At 55.5% G+C, this 20,387-nt stretch overlaps 1 protein-coding gene across 1 annotated transcript; it reads right to left on the bottom strand.

Annotated features, from left to right (window-relative positions):
- Positions 1-530: 530 nt before the first annotated feature.
- GABRD (gamma-aminobutyric acid type A receptor subunit delta) lies at positions 531-11,126 on the bottom strand. Its single transcript, XM_088844925.1, has 14 exons — positions 11,062-11,126; positions 8,991-9,165; positions 8,792-8,855; positions 8,488-8,508; positions 8,266-8,358; positions 5,759-5,765; positions 5,486-5,598; positions 5,106-5,173; positions 4,800-5,020; positions 3,650-3,732; positions 2,898-3,035; positions 2,125-2,280; positions 1,723-1,934; positions 531-1,424 (listed from the first exon to the last, which is right to left on the bottom strand). Exons 1-14 carry the CDS (start codon positions 11,124-11,126, stop codon positions 1,140-1,142), a joined length of 1,701 nt encoding a protein of 566 aa, XP_088701051.1. The 3' UTR covers positions 531-1,139.
- Positions 11,127-20,387: the final 9,261 nt, after the last annotated feature.

Here is a 20,387-nt window from a genome sequence, read left to right as displayed (position 1 = left end):
AGAGGGCAGCCCTTCAGGAAGGCGTCTTCAGGAGGTAAGGTCGTCAAGCTGGATGTGTGGGCCCTGGGAAGGTACAGGCCTCAGACACGGCTGCTCCTGTGGGAGCCTGCTGTGGGCTCGGCTGGCCTCAGGGGTCACTCAGCCAGCTCAGCCTGCCCATGGTGAGGGTCCCCAGCACCTGCCCCCAGAGCCTGGGGACACTGCACATCCTGGGCATGTGTGCTGGCTGAGGGCAGATGGCCCAGCAGGCACCCTTTCTGATTCCCACAAAGTCACCATCACACACCCCTCAAGGTGGCTTGGGGAGCATCTCAGGCCAGGGGGGTCGTGGCCTGGCTGCCACCTGATCACAGCAGGGCCCTGGGCCTGGCATTCCCGACCCTGCAGTAGACGGCTCACCCACAGCTGCCCCACGGTCGCCTCTGTTCCCTCCAGTGACAACCTGCTCTGCTCTGGTGTGGGAGCACCTGGAGCCCTTCTGAGAGCAGTGGCCCTGTCACCCTGAGTCCCTGGTGACAGCAGAGGTGGGAGGGGCTGGGCATTTGTGAGGACTCGGTGGCCACTGTTGTCCCATCACCACATTCAGAAGGCACCATGGTGGCACCTTGCCATGAGCCCCAGGGACACCTTCAGCCCCCACATCCCAACCTGGAGCCCCTCTATCCCAAACCTGTGGAGCCCGCGGTGGAGGAGGGCCATGCAGGCCCCAGGAGAGGAGGCCACAGCCACAGTGTGAGCGATGGCCAAAGGCTCTGTTTTATTTCATGCTGGGACCCAAGGCCCGGGAATGCCCTTCCCATGGTCTCACGAGACTTCAGCACCATCCTCACCCGGCCTCCTCCCCCTCCCTGGTCCAGACCCACAGAGCCAGTCCCTGAGTCAGGATCCTTCTCCAAGTTGATGTGACGCTCCCAGGGCCATGCCTGCCTGGCTCCTGGGTCAGGCGTCTGGGCTGCTGGAGAGGAGGTGTCTGCAGACAGGGTCCTGGCAAATGTGGGGTCAGAGCCTGGGGGTGCTGAGCGAGGCCGAAGCTTTCCTCTCATTTCATCTGGCCCATGGTCCTGCCTCCTCTGAAACACTCAGAGCTGCCCGGGATCCTTCCCCTAGGAGGTCCTGGGCCGGTGAAGCCCCCGCGGGCCTCACATGGTGTATGCGGCCCAATAGATGACATTAACAGCGGCGAAGGCCGCGGGGAACACAGCACGGGCATAGATGTCAATGGTGTCCGCGTCGATGGGCTTGAGAAGCCCACGGAGGCCCCCCTGGCCCCCCTGCTTCTTTGTCTCTCCTGTCTCCACCTCCACAGACCTATAGGAGCCCATGAGGTTCCCGGGCACGCGGCATGGCCGGCGGGACACGGCCAGCTCCTGAGTGACGCCCGCAGCGGAGAGGGAGAAGAGCACGATGGCATTCTTCACGTCCATCTGCGTGGGGAGGGGGCAGGCTGAGCACCAGGAAGCGGGGGACAGGGACCCCAACCCAGCCAGCAGGGGGGGACCCAGACCCTGACAGCGAGGGCAGGAATCGAACCCAGACAGCCAGAGGGCCCCCAACGTGGCCAGCAGGGGGGACCCCCAACCCAACCAGTGGCTCCATCCACATAGCAGGAGAGAGTGGGGCCAGGCTGAGCACAGGACAAAATGCCCCCACCCTGCCGGCAATGCTGGCCCTTGGCAGTGCTGGGGTGGGGAAGAGGCTGTCCTCTGCCCTGCCCAGCCTCACCTCAGCCCTCTGCTCCTTAACCTTGACCTTGGCCTTCTGTTTCTTCCGGTAGTCAGCGTTGAAGTGAGCAAAGGCATACTCCACCAGGGCGGCAAACACAAAGACATAGCAGATCCAGAAGTACACATCCAGCGCCTTGATGGCCGATGCCCGTGGGAGGGAGGAGCGGGCGCTGACCATCAGCGTGGTCATGGTCAGCACTGTGGTGATGCCTGGGGGCACAGAGGGTGCCATCCCTGGAGCCCTGCCACCCCACCCAACCTAAGTGCAGGTCAGGCTCCTCTTACCAGGTCTGGCGTGGCTGGCCTCTGCCCCAGGATGTGAGCCAGTGTTCAGGACGGGTCCAGGCTCAACTCCCACCCTCCCACCAGCTCCCTCGGAGGACAGGCCAGGGCCCTCTACCTAGAGATACCCTGGCGGGCACTGCTGCCTGGCTGATCCAGAACGAGACCCAGGACATGGCGACCAGGAGGACGGAGGGCATGTAGGACTGGATGATGTAGACGCCACGGTTCCTCCGCAGGTGGAAGTGCAGGCTGAGCCGGGGGAATTGGCCGGCTGCCGGAGACCCCCCAACAGCATTAGCACCAGGCCCACCACCCACAGCAGTGCTGGGAGAGGAGGGCTGGGGGAGCAGCAGGGCCACAGTCAGTCTCCGAAGGAAGGAGGGCCCTCATCCCCACCTCCCAACAGCCTGACGGGTCAGGAAAGGGCCAGCCTTGCTGCGGGGCCACCAGAGGATGGAAAGGAGAGCCCAGTGTGGCTGCTGGCCCGCCAGGACCCTCCCAGGGCACGGTCCCCCACCCCTTTCTCTCCACCCTCCCCATGCACAGCTGAGCACCAAGAAAGAGCCAGTCTGGACTCACTGGCTCCAATGACTGGGCAGCAGGAGTGGGAAGGGGCAGGAGAGGCCAGGAGACAATGCACCCCCCAGGTACCCCCAACCTCACCAGATACCCCCCAAACCTTGGGAAGCAATGAAGGGCCAAGGAGCAAGACGGAGGAAACCTGACCTGGGCTTGCACTCCAGCCTGTCCCAAGCAGCTAGGCTGGGTATGGTCTGCACTGACCAGCAATTTTCTAGCTGCAACCTCAGGGCCCTCAGAGCTGACTAGGGACCCCCTGGAAAGCACTAGAAAACCAGCAGCAGGGCTCACAGGAAGAGACCACATTACCCGACTTGAAGTTCATCAGCTCTGTGGTGAAGCGGTAGCTGGTGATGGTGAACTGGGCCAGCTGCAGCTTGTCCAGCCCGTGGATCTGCTCCTGGTTCTCGGACCAGTAGTAGACGATGTCCTCAGATGAGTAGCCGTCTGCAGAAGAGGCCGCGGATGGGCTGCAGGGCCTGGCACCCCCTCCCCAGCCCCTGGCAGCCCCTGCAGGACTGCCTGACTATACCAGGGTTCAATACACAGAGACGGGGAGCAAGGAGCCCGGGGCCACACCTGGGGCCTTGGAAAGGTGGGCAGGTCAAGAGGAGCTGGCAAAAGTGCAGGCCACCCTTGCCAGGTAGCCCACAGGGGATGCCATACTGGACAATGACGTAGATATCTGTCTCATCTGGGCTCTGGGGCCAGCTGTCAAAGGGCGCTGACTCAAGGGAAGAGGGCCAAGCTGTTCACTTCTCTTCCTTATGCTTCTGCTCCCCATCTCCACCCCACTGCCCCACTCCCACAACCCCGCCTCTCCCCACACAGCCCCAGGCCAGCGCACTCCTCCCCCAGTGCCCCCTGCCCCCCAACCCCACCTCTAGTGCCCCACCCCATCCCCTGTGTGCACCCCACCCCCATCCCCCCAGCACCCCCTGCCCATCTCCCCACCCAGTCCCCTTCCCCCACCTCCAGTGCCCTGCCCCCACAGTGCCTCCTGCCCCCTGCCCCCGCCCCCTGCAACATTTCCCTCCCACCGGCAGGCCAGCCACACTCACAACTCTCCAGGTGCAGCATGCACTCCTGTTCGTCCATGGGATACTTGGCCAGGTCCATGTCGCAGGCCACCGTGGATGTGATTCTGCCCAGACAACACCAGTCTGCTGGGGTGAGGCCAGCCCAGGGCCACCAGTGGCTCCCCTGCCCCCCATGGCAGAGATGCCCCTGCATACGGCCAGTGGGACCTTGCTGCGGGGGCAGTGGCCAGGCTGCCTCTGGTTTTGTCAGCAAGCTGCTGACATCTGGGCAGAAACTGTGGCCACTCTACAGATATTTGTGGGTCTTGCTTCAGGGATCAATAACTGGATTTTGTTCACTTCACTCATCCTTCAGAACACCTGTCTAAGTCAGGAACCAAGAAGGCAAGTCCACCCTGAGTGTCCTCCCCCCACCTATCACCGGGGATGGCCTCAAGGTGTCCCCACTGACCCTGCAGCCTGGAAAAAGGCTGGTTTTCCAAGATAATTTAGGTTTTTGTGTAAATCTCCTGATTTTTAAAATGTTGGCGACTAAGTCCACTTTTAAATGGCGAGTATCAGAAAACAAACAAATACACATACACATGTGTCCACAGCAGCACAGCGGTCCATTGATGGAGGAGTGGATACACAAACTGGTGTGTCCACGCAATGGACTGTGGCTCAGCCATAGAGTTAGGAAATTCTGATAAATGTTACAGTACAGGTGAACCCTGAAAACACTACACTAAGTGGAAAAAAGCAAACATGAAAGGTCACGTGCCATAGGATTAATTTTGTGTGAAATGTGCAGAATTGGCAAATCTATGAGCTGGAAAGCAGATCGGCGGTTCCCGGAGCCAGCAGGAAGGAAGGGGGTGACTGCTGATGGGAACAGGGTCTCCTTTTGAGGGTGAAGTGTGTTAGAACTGGCTGGAGGTGGTGTTTGCACTCCGTGGGGAATGTACTAAAATCACGGAATTGTTCACTTTTAAATGCTTGATTTGGTGTTATGTGAACTTCACCTCAATTTAAAAAGAAAAGGGCACGTGTTAACCAAAAAGCGGCCTCTGCTGGCTGCTGGCCAGCAACCTCTGCTTCCTGCACAGCTGCTGGTTGTTGGGGATATAAATACCACCCCGTCCCCCCCAACCCCACCCCCAGCTCCCAGCGGCACTTGCAGGCAGCCCACCGGATGCTGTAGAGAATCACCCCATCAGGCTGCAGCCGAATGAGCTTGTTCTCTACGGTCACGTCGTGGAACCAGGCGGACTTGGCGTTCACGATGAAGGTGTCCGGGAGCCACAGCTTGTCCACGAAGCGGCTGTCCAAGCCCAGGGTCTCATTGGTGTGGTTGTAGGACAGCCTGCTGTCGCGCCAGCTCTGGTGCAGGAACACCGTCATGGTGTACTCCTGGGGACACAGAAGCCGGGCCGTCAGCCCCTCCGCTCCTGGGGGCGCACAGCCGGGGCAGGGCCGGGGTGCCTATGGGACCTACCATGTTCACCTCTGAGATGTGGTCAATGCTGGCCACCTCGATGGCGAGTGCCACGTTCACAGGGGGGCCTGCGAGGAAGGAGCAGGGTTGGAGGCAGGTTGGGATGAGTCCAGGCCCCAGCGCATCCCCGAGTACTCGGCCAAGCCAACAAATGCCCCCATGGGCAGGACACGGAACAGCTGGGGGCTTGGCAGGGGAGGCTATCTTGATGCAGATCTGCCCAGGCCTGAGCAGACTCACCTTCCCAGCTGGCTTCCTGGGGACTGGTGCTCTGATGCACCAGATTCTTGGGGACCCAGGGTCTGCCCCAGCCCAGAGTCCAGCGGGGTTCATATCATGGCTGGACCTAGGGTCTGCCCAAGTCTGGCAGCCACTCTCACCTCCAATGCCAGGCCGAAAGTTGCGAGCGTAGCCCTCTATCAGGCCATCCAGGTTGGGAAGCCAGGATATCTCCAGGTTGGAGCCAACATAGTCGCCAATGTCATTCATTGCCCTGGAAACGCAAGTCCACTGCTCACAGGAAGGGCACCAGGGACAGAGCCTGTCCTGGGCAGCTAGGCCAGGCGTGGACAGGGAAAAGGCCCTCCGGGGACACAGGGACCCCAGGAGGTGCAGGACCCAGGACTCCTTGACCTCTTCCCCCACCCCCTCACCCCGGCCCTGAGGGTGGATGCCAGGTCAGGAAGAGGCCCCAGCCTCCCTCCATAACCAGCCTGCACCTCCACTTCTGGGGTTCCTCAACAAGTTGGCCTTAGGGGACCCCACGAAGAGCACATGGCCTCTCATTCAGCTCTGAGGGCCAAGTGTCCTGTAGGAGGTGATAGGAGAAAAAAAAATGTGTGACCAGGAGGCTAAGGGCTGGGGAGAGGGAGAGATCCAGGGCCGGGCTGGGGCCCATGGGGAGGCCACAGTCTGGCTTCCAGCTCTGTTCCCTCCTAGGCAGGCCCCAGAAGTCCCTAAATTACCACGTGCCTCTGGGACTCAGCGTGACCCCGGAGCAGATACGGGCCGTGTCTGGTCAGCCGGTGCTGGTGATATCTGTCCCTAGGGGTGCCGGACAGGGACCCACACACACAGGCGTCCTGTGGCCTGGACATGCTGAGTGCCGGATGTCCCAGTGGCTCTGCTGGCCCACCTCTCCTCTGCTTACCCATCCTCTTGAAAACAGTGCCCCCCAGATTCATATTCACCCAGAACCCCAGAATGGAACCCTAATGGGAAATAGGGACTTAACAGATGTTATTAATTATGATAAAGTCATGCTAGACTAGGTGGGCTCCAAATCCAGGATGGATATCCTTACAAGAAGAGGAAATGGACATCCAGGGAGAAGCCATGTGCCCACAGAGGTGGGGGTCTGAGTGATGAGGCCACAAGCCAAGGGACACGGGGGATTCCAGCATTCCCAGGGACTGGAGAGAGGCATGGACAGACTCTCCCAGCCCTGCCAACACCTTGGCTTCAGACTTCCGTCCCCAGAATTACTGGAGGATAAATTCCTGTTACATCCCCCAGCTTGCAGCCACTGTTACAGCAGCCATGGGACCCTCACACCCACTTCTTTTTCTGGCCCACCTTGAGGGAGGGGCATTTCTCCTAAACCAGACAGCCAGAAGGAGGAGGGACATTTACGAGCAACCCTCGAGTTTCCTTCTGAGTCACTTCCATCCCCTTGAGCAGAGAAGGGCTCTGGGTCACCTTGGCCAGAGCCTGGCCACAGCCCAGGGGAGAGGGGACACGACCGGCTGGGTCTGGATGAGGGTTGCAAGGAGCCTTGAGGCTGTTCCTCCCTGTCCCCGAGTCAGGTGTGGCCGCATGCCCAGGTCCCCTCTCTGAGCCCTTCTGGCCACCTTGAGAAGACCCCTGGTCCCACTGGGCCCCCTTGGGGTTGCTGCCCACCCCTCCCAGCTCTGCCCCTGGTCCCACTGGGCCCCCTCGGGGTTGCTGCCCACCCCTCCCAGCTCTGCCCTCACCCCAGCACCCCCAGGCTGCCAGTGCTTCCTGACTCTTCTCTCCCATCTCCCCTCTTAGAAACCTGCTTCACCCTCCAGACCTTGCCCTCTGCCCCCACCTTTCTCCAGCCCTAACTGACCATACCCATGTCTTCAAGCTGACTCCCCCACCTCCACTGACCCCATCCCTCTCCTGGTCCTGCTCTTGGCTCTGCAGGAAGCTGCCTGGTCACTCCTGTTTTCATCCACCCTTCATCTGGCAGGCGAGACCCTCAGTACCACCCTACTCCAGGGATGTGGCTGAGCCAGGCAAGGGCAGTTGTGGGCCAAGCCCAGCATGGTCAGTGTCCATGAGGGGTGACAACTCGAGGGCTGTGAGGGTGAACAAAGTCACTGAAAGGTGAGGTCAGGAGTCCTCCGGCTGGGGAGGCAGGGACAGCCACCCCCTACCGGCCCCCTGGGGAAAGTGACATCAGAGCCCAAAGAGAGAGAATGGGAGTTGGGGACAAGAAGAGGGGAGGCGGGCAAGGGCTCTGCATGGGGGGCCCTGGGAGCGGCCTGGAGGGCAGCAGGAGGCATTGGGCAGAGAGTGGAGAGGGGTGGATGGGGAGCGAGGGGGGGAACTGGTACTGGTGAGGGAGGGGCTGGGGAGTGTTCTGGGATAAACTGACGACCCATTGTGGAGGTGGGGGAAGCTGGGCTGGGTTGGCCAGGCCATGGAGATGGGAAGGGGCCTAGTCCAGACCAATGGGGGGGGCGGGGGAGGGAGGGGTGGGAAGAGAGGGAGGGGCCAGGAGCAAGCTCCGATGCAGTCAATGGGGCTGAGCAACCTGCTGGACCAGCTCTGAAGCCATCCACACAGGTGGGCTCAAGAAGCCCTGGGGGCTGCCGGGGGCTTGGGAAGCACCAGGCTGGGTGCCTGTGAGGAGGCTGACCATGACAGGAGGTCCTCAGCTAGTGAGCCCCGAGAAGCCCGCCCCACCCAGCAGGCCCACGGGATCCCTCCAGGCAAGGCTGGGTCGGGTATGTGGACAGGGCAGGTTCTTTGGTGACAAAGTAAAAGACAGAATTAACTGAAGCCCTGATCCCTAGTAAAGCACAATTAAAAATGCAAATGGAGGTCACCCTGAAGGTCGGATGTGAAGGGATTGAATAAGGCTTTATTTTTGGACCGGCCCAGATGCCATCTTGCGTAGCAGCTGGCCTACCTGCAGCCAGGCTGTTAGGAGACGCCATCCTTCCTGAGCTCAGGCTGGCACACAGGTGGACACACCTGCCCTTGGTCAGGGCCCCCACATCCACTCAGGGGCACACAGGCAAGGTCAAGGGCAGCACCTCCCTGAAGCTTGCCAGAAAGTGTCAGGACCCCAGTCAGCCTCTGCCGTCTCCAGGGGTGAGAAGGGAGCAGGCTCCCCTGGGTCACATCTCACCTGGGATGAGGATGGCTATTTCTGCAGCCATCAAGGGATGTGGGGGCTGGGGCGGCCCGAGAGCTGTGCTGCTCTGAGTCCTGGAGGACCCCGCCCACCTCCACTGGTTCAGGCAGTCAGTGAGGGTGGGCCGGGAACCAGTTCCACTGCGGGGAGCTCTGCATGGAGTTAGAAAGCAGGGACATTGACCTTGTCCTGAGAAGGGGTCTGGCCGGCGCTGGCCTAGAGCTCAGAGACACGACAGGCTCAAGCTCCTGAACGAAGCAGGTGCCTTGAAATCACAGGCAGCTTCCACCCTGGCTACCCCTGGTGTAGCCAAGCCCCGCCCTCTCCTGTTCGCACTCGTCATTTGCCTGTGCCCCTGGGGACTGGAAGGGAAGGTGGGCGTAGCTGAGTGAGGTGGCAGGCGCCCCCCAGGAGCCTCCCCCATGCACACGCGAGCCCACAGACCCCTGCCAGCTCTGCTTCTAGAGCAGCCACCACCGTGCTGGCACCTCAGTTACCAAGGCAAACACCATGATGCTCGCACAGGAGGTGAAGGCGGGCAGGAGCTGCAGGCGCAGCTTCTCCAGGGAGACGGAGGTGCCAGCAGCTGGGGAGGCCACCCACTCAGGTGTGCAGCCGGCAAGCTTGGGTGGCCGCTGTGTGAGCCGACCTTCAAACTCAGGGATGCATGGCCTTGACCCGACACACAAAGTCCGTGAGGCTCACTCCCTTCTCATCCCACCAGGAAATCCTGGGATCTGGCTTAGTAGCTGCAGCAGAGAGGCCCTTCCCTCAGCCCCACGGTCCACCCCTACACTGCCCCAGTGGGGGGAGGTGACGAAGGAAGTGAGGACCCTGTTTCTCCGGTTTTTGAGCAGAGGGACACAGAGCAGATGGGAAAGGAGGCCTGAATGGACGAAGGCCCCCAAAGCCTGGAGGTTCTTGTCCCAACTGGGGCCTCAGCCTTCCTGCAGTCAGACAGGTCCCCCTCACCCCACAACCTAGGATCCAGATGGAGCCAGAGTTCAGAACACTGTAGACCGGAGAAGGGCGATATGAGGCACTTATGGACTTGGTTGGGGGAAAGAGGTGTTTGGAGAATTTTCCAGCAGCAAACATGTAAATATGTCCCATGAGTAGCATGAATAAAGACAAAATGAGCAGGGCAGGCTTTGCTGCCAGGTGAGTTTCGGTGTCAGATTTGGGAGTTCAGAGCAGCTTGTATTTCAGAAGTGGGGCTACAAGACTGAGGGCTTGAGCCAGCAGCTGACCCCACTCCCCCAGCTCCCAGCACATCTGCCCATGGCCACACCAGGACACTTTGTCCTTCCTGGAACCATGAAACGGGAGAAGAGAGAGGAGAAGCCCATTGGGCTTGATAAAAACAAGGCATGGGACAGGGGCCACATCAGCACTGCCTGTGACCTCAGCGGGATGTCCGCCTTTCCATCCAGACCCAGGCCCTCCTGACTCTACGCCTACCCACCAACAAGGAAGGTGTGACCACACACACACACAGAGCCATGCTACATGTTGACCAAGCACCTATAGCCAAAACACAGGTCAGCGTTCAACCATTTCTAGCTTTTAAAGTCTAGGGCATCAGCTGGTTGACCAAGAAGTCTGGAATGCTGGGGAAAGGGGTGGGGAGAGCTGGTTTTGCTCTGCTTTTTCTGCAGCCCTTGCACCGAGCTGATTTCCAAAAAGGCCCCTCAAAGGTGACCAGACTCAGTGCTCAGGACACTGGGTGACCCGGGGCCCACATCAAGTCCAGCCTGCAGAGATGCAAAAAGCGAGCTGGGACTGCACTGGCCTTGGGAGCCAGCGAGGGAGCCCCAGCACAGGGACCTTTCTTCTTAGCCGCTTCCCTCTCTAGGGCAGACAGGGCGCCTCATCAGCTCTCCTGACAGAATTAAGGAGAAATCTTGAGTCTCTCCTGCCAGGGGCACCTGGCTCCCCCACTTGCATGCTCTAGAGTTGGGTGGCATTTGAAATGGTCCCAGAAGGGAGACCCACAACCAGACCCGCTATGAGGACGAGCCTTCGTGTCCACCCCAGACTGCTAGCTGCACAGAAGCTGCTGCGGGGAGCGATGCTGTCAGGGGAAGGGGCACAATCTGCTCCCCGTGTTCTCAGGACCCCTCCTTTCTTCCATGCTGAGCTCTCAAGCTGCGCCTGGAAGGACACCAGCCAGCCAGGGGCCGGCCAAGTGGCGGCTGGAGCCGAGGAACCCCAGCTCAGCAGGAGAACCCGGGCTAGGGAGGAACGGAGAGCTGCTGTGATGCCCTCGACCGGCCCCGCGGCCGGGTTCAGCACCGGGACGGCGGACAGCACCGGGGCAGCCGGAACCTAGAACACGCCGCTGCCCGCGCCCAAGGGCATCGTCGCGGCGAGTTTGGAGAGAGGAGGGCCGGCGGGGGGAGAGTCGTGGAGGAGGGGATGGGGGCAGACACGGTGGGAACCGGTGGGCGGGGGACAGACCGGGGCCCTGAAGACCAGGGTTCGCGCGGGACTCCATCTCGCAGCCCGGGCGCGGCGGCGCGGGATCCGCATCGAGGGCGGCCGCAGGGCGGACCGGCTCTCGCTCACCTGGCGCCGCTGTGCTGCGCGCAGAGCAGCAGGAGCGGGGGTAGCAGCCAGGCCAGCGCGTCCATGGCCTCGGCCGGCGGTGCGCTGGGCCGGGGGCGGCGCCGGGGTCCGGCGGTCGCGGGCGCTCGGAAGTTGCTTCGCCGGCTGCCGCGGCGGCGGCACAGGCGGGTGGGAGCTGGAGGGCGCGCGGCGCGGGAGCGAGGGCGGATGGAGCGCGGAGCCCGGAGCCGCCCCGCCCCGAACCGGGCCGCGCCCCCCGCGCCGGCCGCCCCGCCCCCCAACTCGGGCCGCCCCGCCTGCCGCGCCCCGCCCCCTCTGCCAGCCCCTCCCCGAGGGCCGCGGTCCCCCGGGGGGTCTGGCACGCCCCGTCCGGTCGCTACTGCCCTTGCCGACCACAAACGGTCCCTCCGCGCGTCTGTCCGGAGGCGACCCAGGCGAAAGACTCGCCTGGACGCGGCCTCCCGCTGCCGGCCAGACGCCTGCGGACTGACGGGCGCGGCAGGACTTCGGCCCTGGGAAAAGTTGGAGGTCGGCTATTTGTGGGGTCACGGCCCCCAGGAGCAGGTTCAGGGTGACGAGGGTTCCAGCGCCTCAGAAGCCTCCACCTTCCACCGGACGAGATCCCTCCCCCCAACACGCACAGCTCCTTCCAAAACCCTAAGGCGTGCGCCTCGCCCACCTAGGCTGGGTGGGCGGTGAGCGGAGCGGGGGTGGCCGTGCTGCCGCTCCGCTGCCCGCGGTTCCGCAGTCAGAACCCCGCGCTGGTCGCCCGACGCAAGGACTTCTCCGCCTGGCCCGGCCAAGCTCCACCACACCTGCCCACATGCCGTCCGAGGGCAAGCGGAAGGCCTGGCTCTGAGGAGATGACGCCCCCATCTCACCCCATCCCATCCCCACCATCACCCCCACGGACCTGCTGAAAAGGCCAAGGCTTCGAATTCTCTAGGATGACTTTTCTCAACATAAAGCTCTGCAGTTTCCGCCAAAAACTGACCACAGACTTCAATGGTTTAGTCTCGTCCATTAACTTCTGGACTGAATATCATCTGACAACCAGAAGTGAGCGTCTCGTACAGTTCAGTCACTCAGTCGCCTCCGACGCTTTGCGACCCCAAGGACTGCAGCACTGTCCGTCACCAACTTCTCTGTCCATCACCAACTCCCAAAGCTTGCTCAGACTCATGTCATCCATCGAGTCGGTGATGCCGTCCAACCACCTCATCTTAAAACTGGGCAAACTGGTCTGGCAGTGGGTTGGGTCCTGTGGGTGACTGTGAACACTTGGCCTTAGTGGGGGTGGAGTGGGGGGAGGTAGAAAGCGATTCACTGCTGGGAATTTCCAGTCCTGAGGGCCATGGACCAAAGCTGAGACCCACTCAGCTTGCTTTCTTAAAGCCACCCACATCTAAGACAGGCAGACAGGTCCCAGCACAAGTGCCTCTCCCCGCCCCCCAACCCCGCCTCTTGGGAGGATCTTCTGGGCCTGTTATGGTGTCCTGGGTGCTTCTCTGGACACATTCCCACATGTCCTCCTACAGGCTTGATGGGAAGTTGAGAAATTAATCCAGGAGAAAGTGTGGAGAGCGGATCCTTTTCCTTATTCCTCCTCTGGATCGAGATCTTGTCTGTCTGCTTCTTCAAAGCAGCCCTTGGGTCTAACAGCCTCTGTTACGATAGGTGCTTAATAACTGTGGGAAAATTTCAGCTCAGAGTCAACCACAGCCAGCACAGCAGGTGTGGTCAGACCTGCTCAGGGCTACTCGGGGTTGCACGGCGCCAAGTTCTGGTCTCCATGCTGGTCCAGGCTCTGGCTCTTGTGCTTGGCTCCCTGTCACACTTTATATTTTTAAAAATTGGAAGAAAATTACTCTACAATATTGTGATGGTTTTTGCCGTACTGCTGCTGCTGCTAAGTCACTTCAGTCGTATCCGACTCTGTGTGACCCCATAGACAGAAGCCCACCAGGCTCCCCCATCCCTGGGATTCTCCAGGCAAGAACACTGGAGTGGGTTGCCATTTCCTTCTCCAATGTGTGAAAGTGAAAAGTGAAAGTGAAGTCGCTCAGTCGTGTCCGACCCTTAGCGACCCCACGGACTGCAGCCTACCAGGCTCCTCCATCCATGGGATTTTCCAGGCAAAAGTACTGGAGTGGCTTGCCATTGAACATCAATCGGCCACAGTTATACATGTGGCCCCCCGATCCTGAACCTCCCCTCCCACTCTCCCCACCCTATCCCTTTGAGTTGTTCCAGAGCACTGGCTTTGGGTGCCCTGCTTCATGCAATCCTGTCACACACTTTTCTTGGATCTGAGAAGATCCAGGTGCTGAGCGCCTCTGAGAAATATTGCTGACCTTGAATCACCTGATTCAGTTGGTTCAGAGTGAACCAGATTATTGCTGTTTTCTACACGCTCCTCTATTATCTGAGGCATAACATTAATACTGAGCTTTCCGTGGAGAACTCCCTGCACAGGTGTCTCAGTTGTAGCTCAGAGTGCTGGGGAGCATCTCTTCTGGAATTTCCCTGGCAGTCCACTGGTTAGGAGTCTATGCTCCCAGTGTATTGGTTGGAGAATTCTTCCCTGGCGGAGGGACAAGATCCCACATGCTACGTGTATGTGTGTGTTAAGCTCCTTCAGTCGTGTCCGACTCTTAGTGACCCCATGAACTGTAGCCCGCCAGGCTCCTCTGTCCATGGAATTTCCCAGGTAAGAATACCAAAGTGGGTTGTCATTCCCTTCTCTAGAGGATCTTCCCAACCCAGGGATCAAACCTGGGTCTCCTGCACTGCAGGCAGATTCTTTACTGTCTGAGCCACTAGGGAAGCTACTGGAGTGCATGGTGCAGTCTAAGAAACAACAACAAAAAAATAAAGAGCAATTACCTTCTCTTCCTCGAGCCCTGGAGGAAGCAGGACTCAAAGCCAGGACTAGAGAAAGAGGTCAAGCAGTGCCCAGCAGGTCCCGTGACACCACACCTCCCTCTCACCTCTTCCTGGGGTGCCCGCTGTTCACTGACCTTAAATCAAAATTTCTCCCCCAGAGTCTACAAGCTTTATTCCAGTTCTGCTTTGCCCCTAATTAACTTCAGCTTGGATCTCAAGAATGAGAAGTTTCATTGCTCCTTCCTCAAGAATCACTTAGTCACACTCCCGAACCTCAGTCACAGCCCATGATGTGCCCCACATTGGTCTCCCCGGCCTCGTCTTCTGCTTCACCCAGACAAGCTCCAGACACCCCAGGATGAGGAAACCCCACCAAAGGTCAGGAAACCAGGACCTCAGTGCTGGGTGGTCAACCTGCTGCTGGGGCAAGCCCCCGGGAAGTGCTAACAGTTCACTTCTCCCCTCTTTTTGATAATTCAGGAAATGAGCCCAAGTCAGAGGTCTGGGAACTAGTTCCAGTCCTGCTCCTAACTGATTGTGTGGCCTCAGGGAGTAACTTCTCCCGGCTTTGTTTTATTCATCTGCTGAAGGAGGGGCTGCTCAGCGTTGGGCGTCCTGAGCACAAGTCCACATGGCCGAACCCGTTACAAAGAATCTCAATGGACTGTCTTCACTAAAGACAGAGGTCTAATTAGTATGTGCTCAGGCTCTCCCACATTCTCTGGAAAATAGTGTAGGTTCTCCCCATCTTTATTCACTCTTGTGATTTTTTTAAGAGGGGAAGTAGAACTCCACACACCATGTCTGACTGTGCTGAAACTTTCCAAATCAATCAGACGAAGGGCCTCTGTCCACTTCAGGCAAGGTCTGTGCTCTTTGCCCAGATACATGATGGTCCCATCCCTGTACCCGGACACCGAGACCTCAGTCAGGGGCCTGATGTCCATGCCTGCAGACAGGAAAAAACAGGAGGCCCGAACGGTGAGGCCTGTGGTCCCTGTGGGTCTAGTTAACTCACCCACACTCTCCCCTTCCTCTCATTTCACAGGTAACACGGCAGTTTCTCGGCTGGACGATATATGCAGAGCGCTCTGGTTACAGGCTCAGGGTGTCAGCTTCGGTCCCTCCCTCCTGTTCCGTGCAGGGAGGCGTTCTGTTCTCCCCATATGGTGCTGAGCGGAGCGTCACACACTTGGCCCTAGAGGGTATGGAAACTCTGCTTCTGCGGTTGCCCCAGGGTCACCAACTCGCTACTTCTCTGGGTGACAAGACCACGGGTAGTGTCTAGGGAGCTGGGAAGTATGGTTTGGGGTCTGCTTGACTCGAGATCCTCAGCCTGCTCCTGTTTTCACCCTGCTTCTTTGGGGTGATGGCTTTGCTGCTTGCTCTCAGCGTCTGGGAAACTGTGGCACCGAGTACAGAGCTTGGGCGGAGAGCTGGCCTGAGTCCCTTGCAGCAGCAGGATGGGCCCCAGGAGGCAGAGGTGAGTCATGGGGACCTGGGAGGGGAAACTGCACTTGCTAATTTTAAAATTCCTGCTTGATACATTGGTGACGCTGTTTTATTATTTTCCTGGGAAAATGCACCAAATAGAGGAAATGGCAGTGACACAGAAAAATATTCCTGAGCTTAGAGTGTAATTATTAATCCCATGATTTCCAGATGGAATTCATTCATTTGGAGAAGCAGAGACTACTTGGCAGAAAGGACCACATGCAAAATCCTTGCAGCAGCCTGAGATCAATGTCTACTCAAACAAAGGATGCGTGAGGAAGCTGGGTTTCATGGCTGCTTTTAGTCATCGAGGCCCTGAGGACCAATAAGTAATCAAACTTGGCCATTTAGAGAATTTTTTCTCCACAACGTAAATAGATGTCCAAGTACGATTGCTCACATGTAACAAGGAGAAGTCAGAATTCTATTCTCCTATTTTATGTTTTTTAAAGTGGTGATTCTTTCACCTGATGGAAAACACTAAACATAGATTAACGCTACTGACAAAGGGCTGCCTGTCAAGTGAGACTCAAATTTAGGGGCCAGCAAGACTGAATCAAGGGCTTCCCAGGAGGCACTAGTGGTAAAGAACCCGTCTGCCAATGCAGGTTAGACATAAGACAGGCTGGCTTGATCCCTGGATCGGGAAGAAACCCTGGAGAAGGACACAGCAACCAACTCCAGTATTCTTGCCGGGAGAATCCCATGGACAGAGGAGCCTGGCAGGCTACCAAAGGGTCACACAGAGTTGGCACAACTGAAGCAACTTAGCACGGCACGCACAGCAAGGCTGAATCGATGTGAAAGTCCTGAAGGGTCTGCTGGCAGTGTCCCAGATGTCAGGCAGACGTGCTCCCCAGACCCCCTGAGGAAGTGCACCTGGCTTCCTGAGCCTCTCTCTGCTCTGCCATGTTGATCCCCTGGGTAGGATGTTGGAGAAATAAAAGCAGGAGGTTTGCTGTAATCTTTTTCACACTTGATATATGGATGCGTTGATTAAACTTCCTCAAGAAAGGCCCCAACACAGGTTGATATTCATTTAACCAAAATCTAACCATTTAAGGAATTATTCATCTGACTCTGTGAAGTACTGGTCTGGATGTTGGGCCTGAATAAGATAGAAAAGGTCCCTGCCTTTAGTGGCCTCGTTTTCTAGTTTTCTAGAAGGAAGAACAGGGACAGTTGTGAGTAAACAAACAAGCTACAACAAACACAGATGGTGTATCAAAAAGCAGAGACATTACTTTGCCAACAAAGGTCCGTATAGTCAAAGCTATGGTTTTTCCAGTAGTCATCTATGGATGTGAGAGTTGGACCATAAAGAAGGCTGAGTGCTGAAGAACTGATACTTTCAAATTGTGGTGCTGGAGAAGACTCTTGAGAGTCCCTTGGACAGCCAGGAGATCCAACCAGTCCATCCTAAAGGAAATCAGTCCTGAATATTCATTGGAAGGATTGATGCTGAAGCTGAAGCTCCAATACTTTGGCCACCTGATGAGAAGAGCCGACTCATTGGAAAAGACCCTGATGCTGGGGAAGATTGAGGACAGGAAAAGAAGGGGGTGGCAGAAGATCAGATGGTTAGATGGCATCGCTGACTCAATGGACGTGAGTTTGAGCAAGCTCTGGGAGATAGTGAAGGACAGGGAAGCATGGCGTTCTGCAGTCCATGGGGTCCCAAAGAGTTGGACATGACTTAGCGATTGAACAACAACAACAAAACAGACAAAAGAGATCATTTCACATATAATGCATGCTGGGAAGGAATCTCAGAAAGATAAAAATAATGAGGAGAACGATAAAAGTAATGAGGAGGGTGGGCAGTCCAGACAGGAAGGACCATCCTGAGGGGTAATATCTGAGCTGAGGCTTGGATTCTATTCTGTCCTTTCTGGAGGAAAAGGCAGCCCCATCCAGAGCCAGGTAAGTGTTCTGGGCAGAGAATGGAATGTGAAAAAGCCCTGAGGCAGGAGCAAGGCTAGGCCAGTGGGTCTGGGAGGGAGGGAGTAAGGGTTGTGGAGCAAGGTAGGCAGAAGCCAGGTCATGCGTGGTCCAGTAGATGCAGAGGGTTCTCTAGGTTTGTTTTATTTTTAGTCAGCTTTATTGAAATAGAGTTTACAGGGACTTCCCTGGTGGTCCAGTGGCTAAGACTCTCCACTCACAATGCAAGGGGCCCTGGTTCCATCCCTGGCCAGGGAACTAGATCCCACATGCTGCAACTAAGATCTGGAACAGATAAATAAATAAATAAATAAAAATTCCTTTTTTAGATATTTTTGATGTGGACCATATTTTAAGTCTTTACTGAGTTTGTTACAATACTGCTTCTGTTTTATGTTTTGGCTTTTTGGCAGCAGGCATGTGGGACACATGTGGTGACAATATACAGCCTTGACGTACTCCTTTCCTGATTTGGAACCAGTCTGTTGTTCCATGTCCAGTTCTAACTGTTGCTTCTTGACCTACATACAGATTTCTCAGAAGGCAGGTCAGGTGGTCAGTATTCCCATCTCTTTCAGAATTTTCCACAGTTTGTTGCGATCCACACAGTCAAAGGCTTTGGCATAGTCAATAAAGCAGAAGTAGATATTTTTCTGGAACTCTCTTGTTTTCTCGATGATCCAACGGATGTTGGCAATTTGATCTCTGGTTCCTCTACCTTTTCTAAATCCAGCTTGAACATCTGGAAGTTCACAGTTCAGGTACTGTTGAAGCCTGACTTGGAGAATTTTGAGCATTACTTTACTAGCGTGTGAGATGAGTGCAATTGTGCGGTAGTTCGAACATTCTTTGGCATTGCCTTTCTTTGGGATTGGAATGAAAACTGCCCTTTTCCATTCCCGTGGCCACTGCTGAGTTTTTCCAAATTTGCTAGCATACTGAGTGCAACACTTTCACAGCATCATCTTTTAGGATTTGAAATAGCTCAACTGGAATTCCATCACCTCCACTAGCTTTGTTCAGAGTGATGCTTTCTAAGGCCCGCTTGACTTAGCATTCCAGGATGTCTGGCTCTAGGTGAATGATCATACCATTGTGATTATCTGGGTCATGAAGATCTTTTTTGTATAGTTCTTGTATTCTTGCCACTTCTTCTTAATATCTTCCGCTTCTGTTAGGTCCCTACCATTTCTGTCCTTTATTGAGCCCATCTTTGCATGAAATGTTCCCTTGGTATCTCTAATTTTCTTGAAGAGATCTCTAGTCTTTCCCATTCTGTTGTTTTCCTCTATTTCTTTGCATTGATCGCTGAGGAAGGCTTTCTTATCTCTCCTTGCTATTCTTTGGAACTCTGCATTCAGATGCTTGTATCTTTCCTTTTCTCCTTTGCCTTTAACTTCTCTTCTCGGCTATTTGTCAGGCCTCCTCAGACAACCATTTTGCCCTTTTGCATTGCTTTTTCAATCCCTTTTTTTTTTTTTTTTTTTCAAAAAAAGAAATTTTGTATTTCTTTTTCAACCCCTGCTCAGGGAACTAAGATCCCATAACATGCATGTGTTAGTCTCTCAGTTGTGTCCGACTTTTTGCAGCCGCATGGACTGTAACCCGCCAGGCTCCTCTGTCCATGGGACTTTCCATGCAAGAATACTGGTATGGGTTGCCATTTCCTTCTCCAGGGGATCTTCCCAACCCAAGGATCAAACCCACATCTCTTGTGTCTCCTGCATTGGCGGGTGGATTATTTACCACTAGCACCAGACATGGCCAAAAAAAAAAAAAAAAGAGGTAAAATATACAAAAACTGAAACTACCCCTGTACCCATTTTTAAGTGTACAGTTCAGCAGCAGGAAGTGCATTCACTTGGTGGTGCAGCCATCACCACCGTCTTCCTCCAGAACCTTTTCATCTTTCCAGACTGAAACTCTGTCACCACTAAACACTCACCCCAGACTTCACCACCCTAACCCCATTGCCGGCATCCACAGTCTTCTCTCTGTCTCTATAAACTTGACTGTGTAGCTCATATGAGTGAAAACAAATAATACTTGTTCTTTTGTGACTACCTTGTTTCCCTCAGCATCACATCTTGGAGGTTCATCCATGTTGTAGCAGGTGTCAGAATTTCATTCTTTTCAAAGGCTCAGTAACATTCCGCCATATGTAGCTATCACATTTCATTTGTCCAGCCTCCATTGGTGGGCATTTGGGTTGTTTCCAGCTTCTGGCTATTGTGATATGTGTAGTGCTTTTGTGAACATAAGCGTATAAATATTTGTCCAAGTGTTTAACTTTAATTCAGTTAAATTTAAATAGCCACATGTGTCCAGTGGGTACCATATTAAATAGTTCTAGGCATTTTCAGTGGACAAAGCTAAGAAATACATTTTAAAAATTATATTAATTCATACTAATATTTCATATCCAATTCCAGCATTATAGGTTTTTCCATTTATTTTATATTTCTATCTGTTCTGTCAAGTGAAAAATAATGGTTCATAATATTACTATGCTACTTATTTGTTTTACTCCACTTTATACAGTCCCAGAATAACAGCATCAATATTATTACAAAGACCAGGATCACTGGAAACAATTTAAGATTTCTTTGCAGCTCTTTTTGTCTTTAGTATACAGTCTATCGGGTATGCACAATAATATTGTTGGGTTTTAAAGTCACTTGAAATTATCCTTTTCTGTTGGTTAAGCCACCAAGCTGACATACAATTAGTTTCTTCTTTTTACATCCATTTGTTTGCAAATCTTGGGAATTTTTTCCTCTGTTTTGTTTATTTGGGTTTTATAATTACACAGTTCCAAGCCAAATGTATGAGCACATTTAGAGAAACATAGTTTCTACTGCTGACCCTCCTGTGCCTGGTTGGCAACCATTGTAATGTTACCTTATAATGTAAAAAAATAAGGGAGTACATTCTTAGTAGCCCTGCCCCTTTTAGGATAAAATACTGTATCAGCTGTTCTGCATCTTAGTGTTTTCCCCTTAACC

This window comes from Moschus berezovskii, chromosome 17 (assembly GCF_049115385.1).
Source record: "Moschus berezovskii isolate FMDL1 chromosome 17, NW_MosBer_1.0, whole genome shotgun sequence".
Lineage (NCBI taxonomy): Eukaryota > Metazoa > Chordata > Mammalia > Artiodactyla > Moschidae > Moschus > Moschus berezovskii.
Note: the sequence above shows the minus strand (reverse complement) of the source record. Positions and strands in the feature narration are given on the sequence as shown.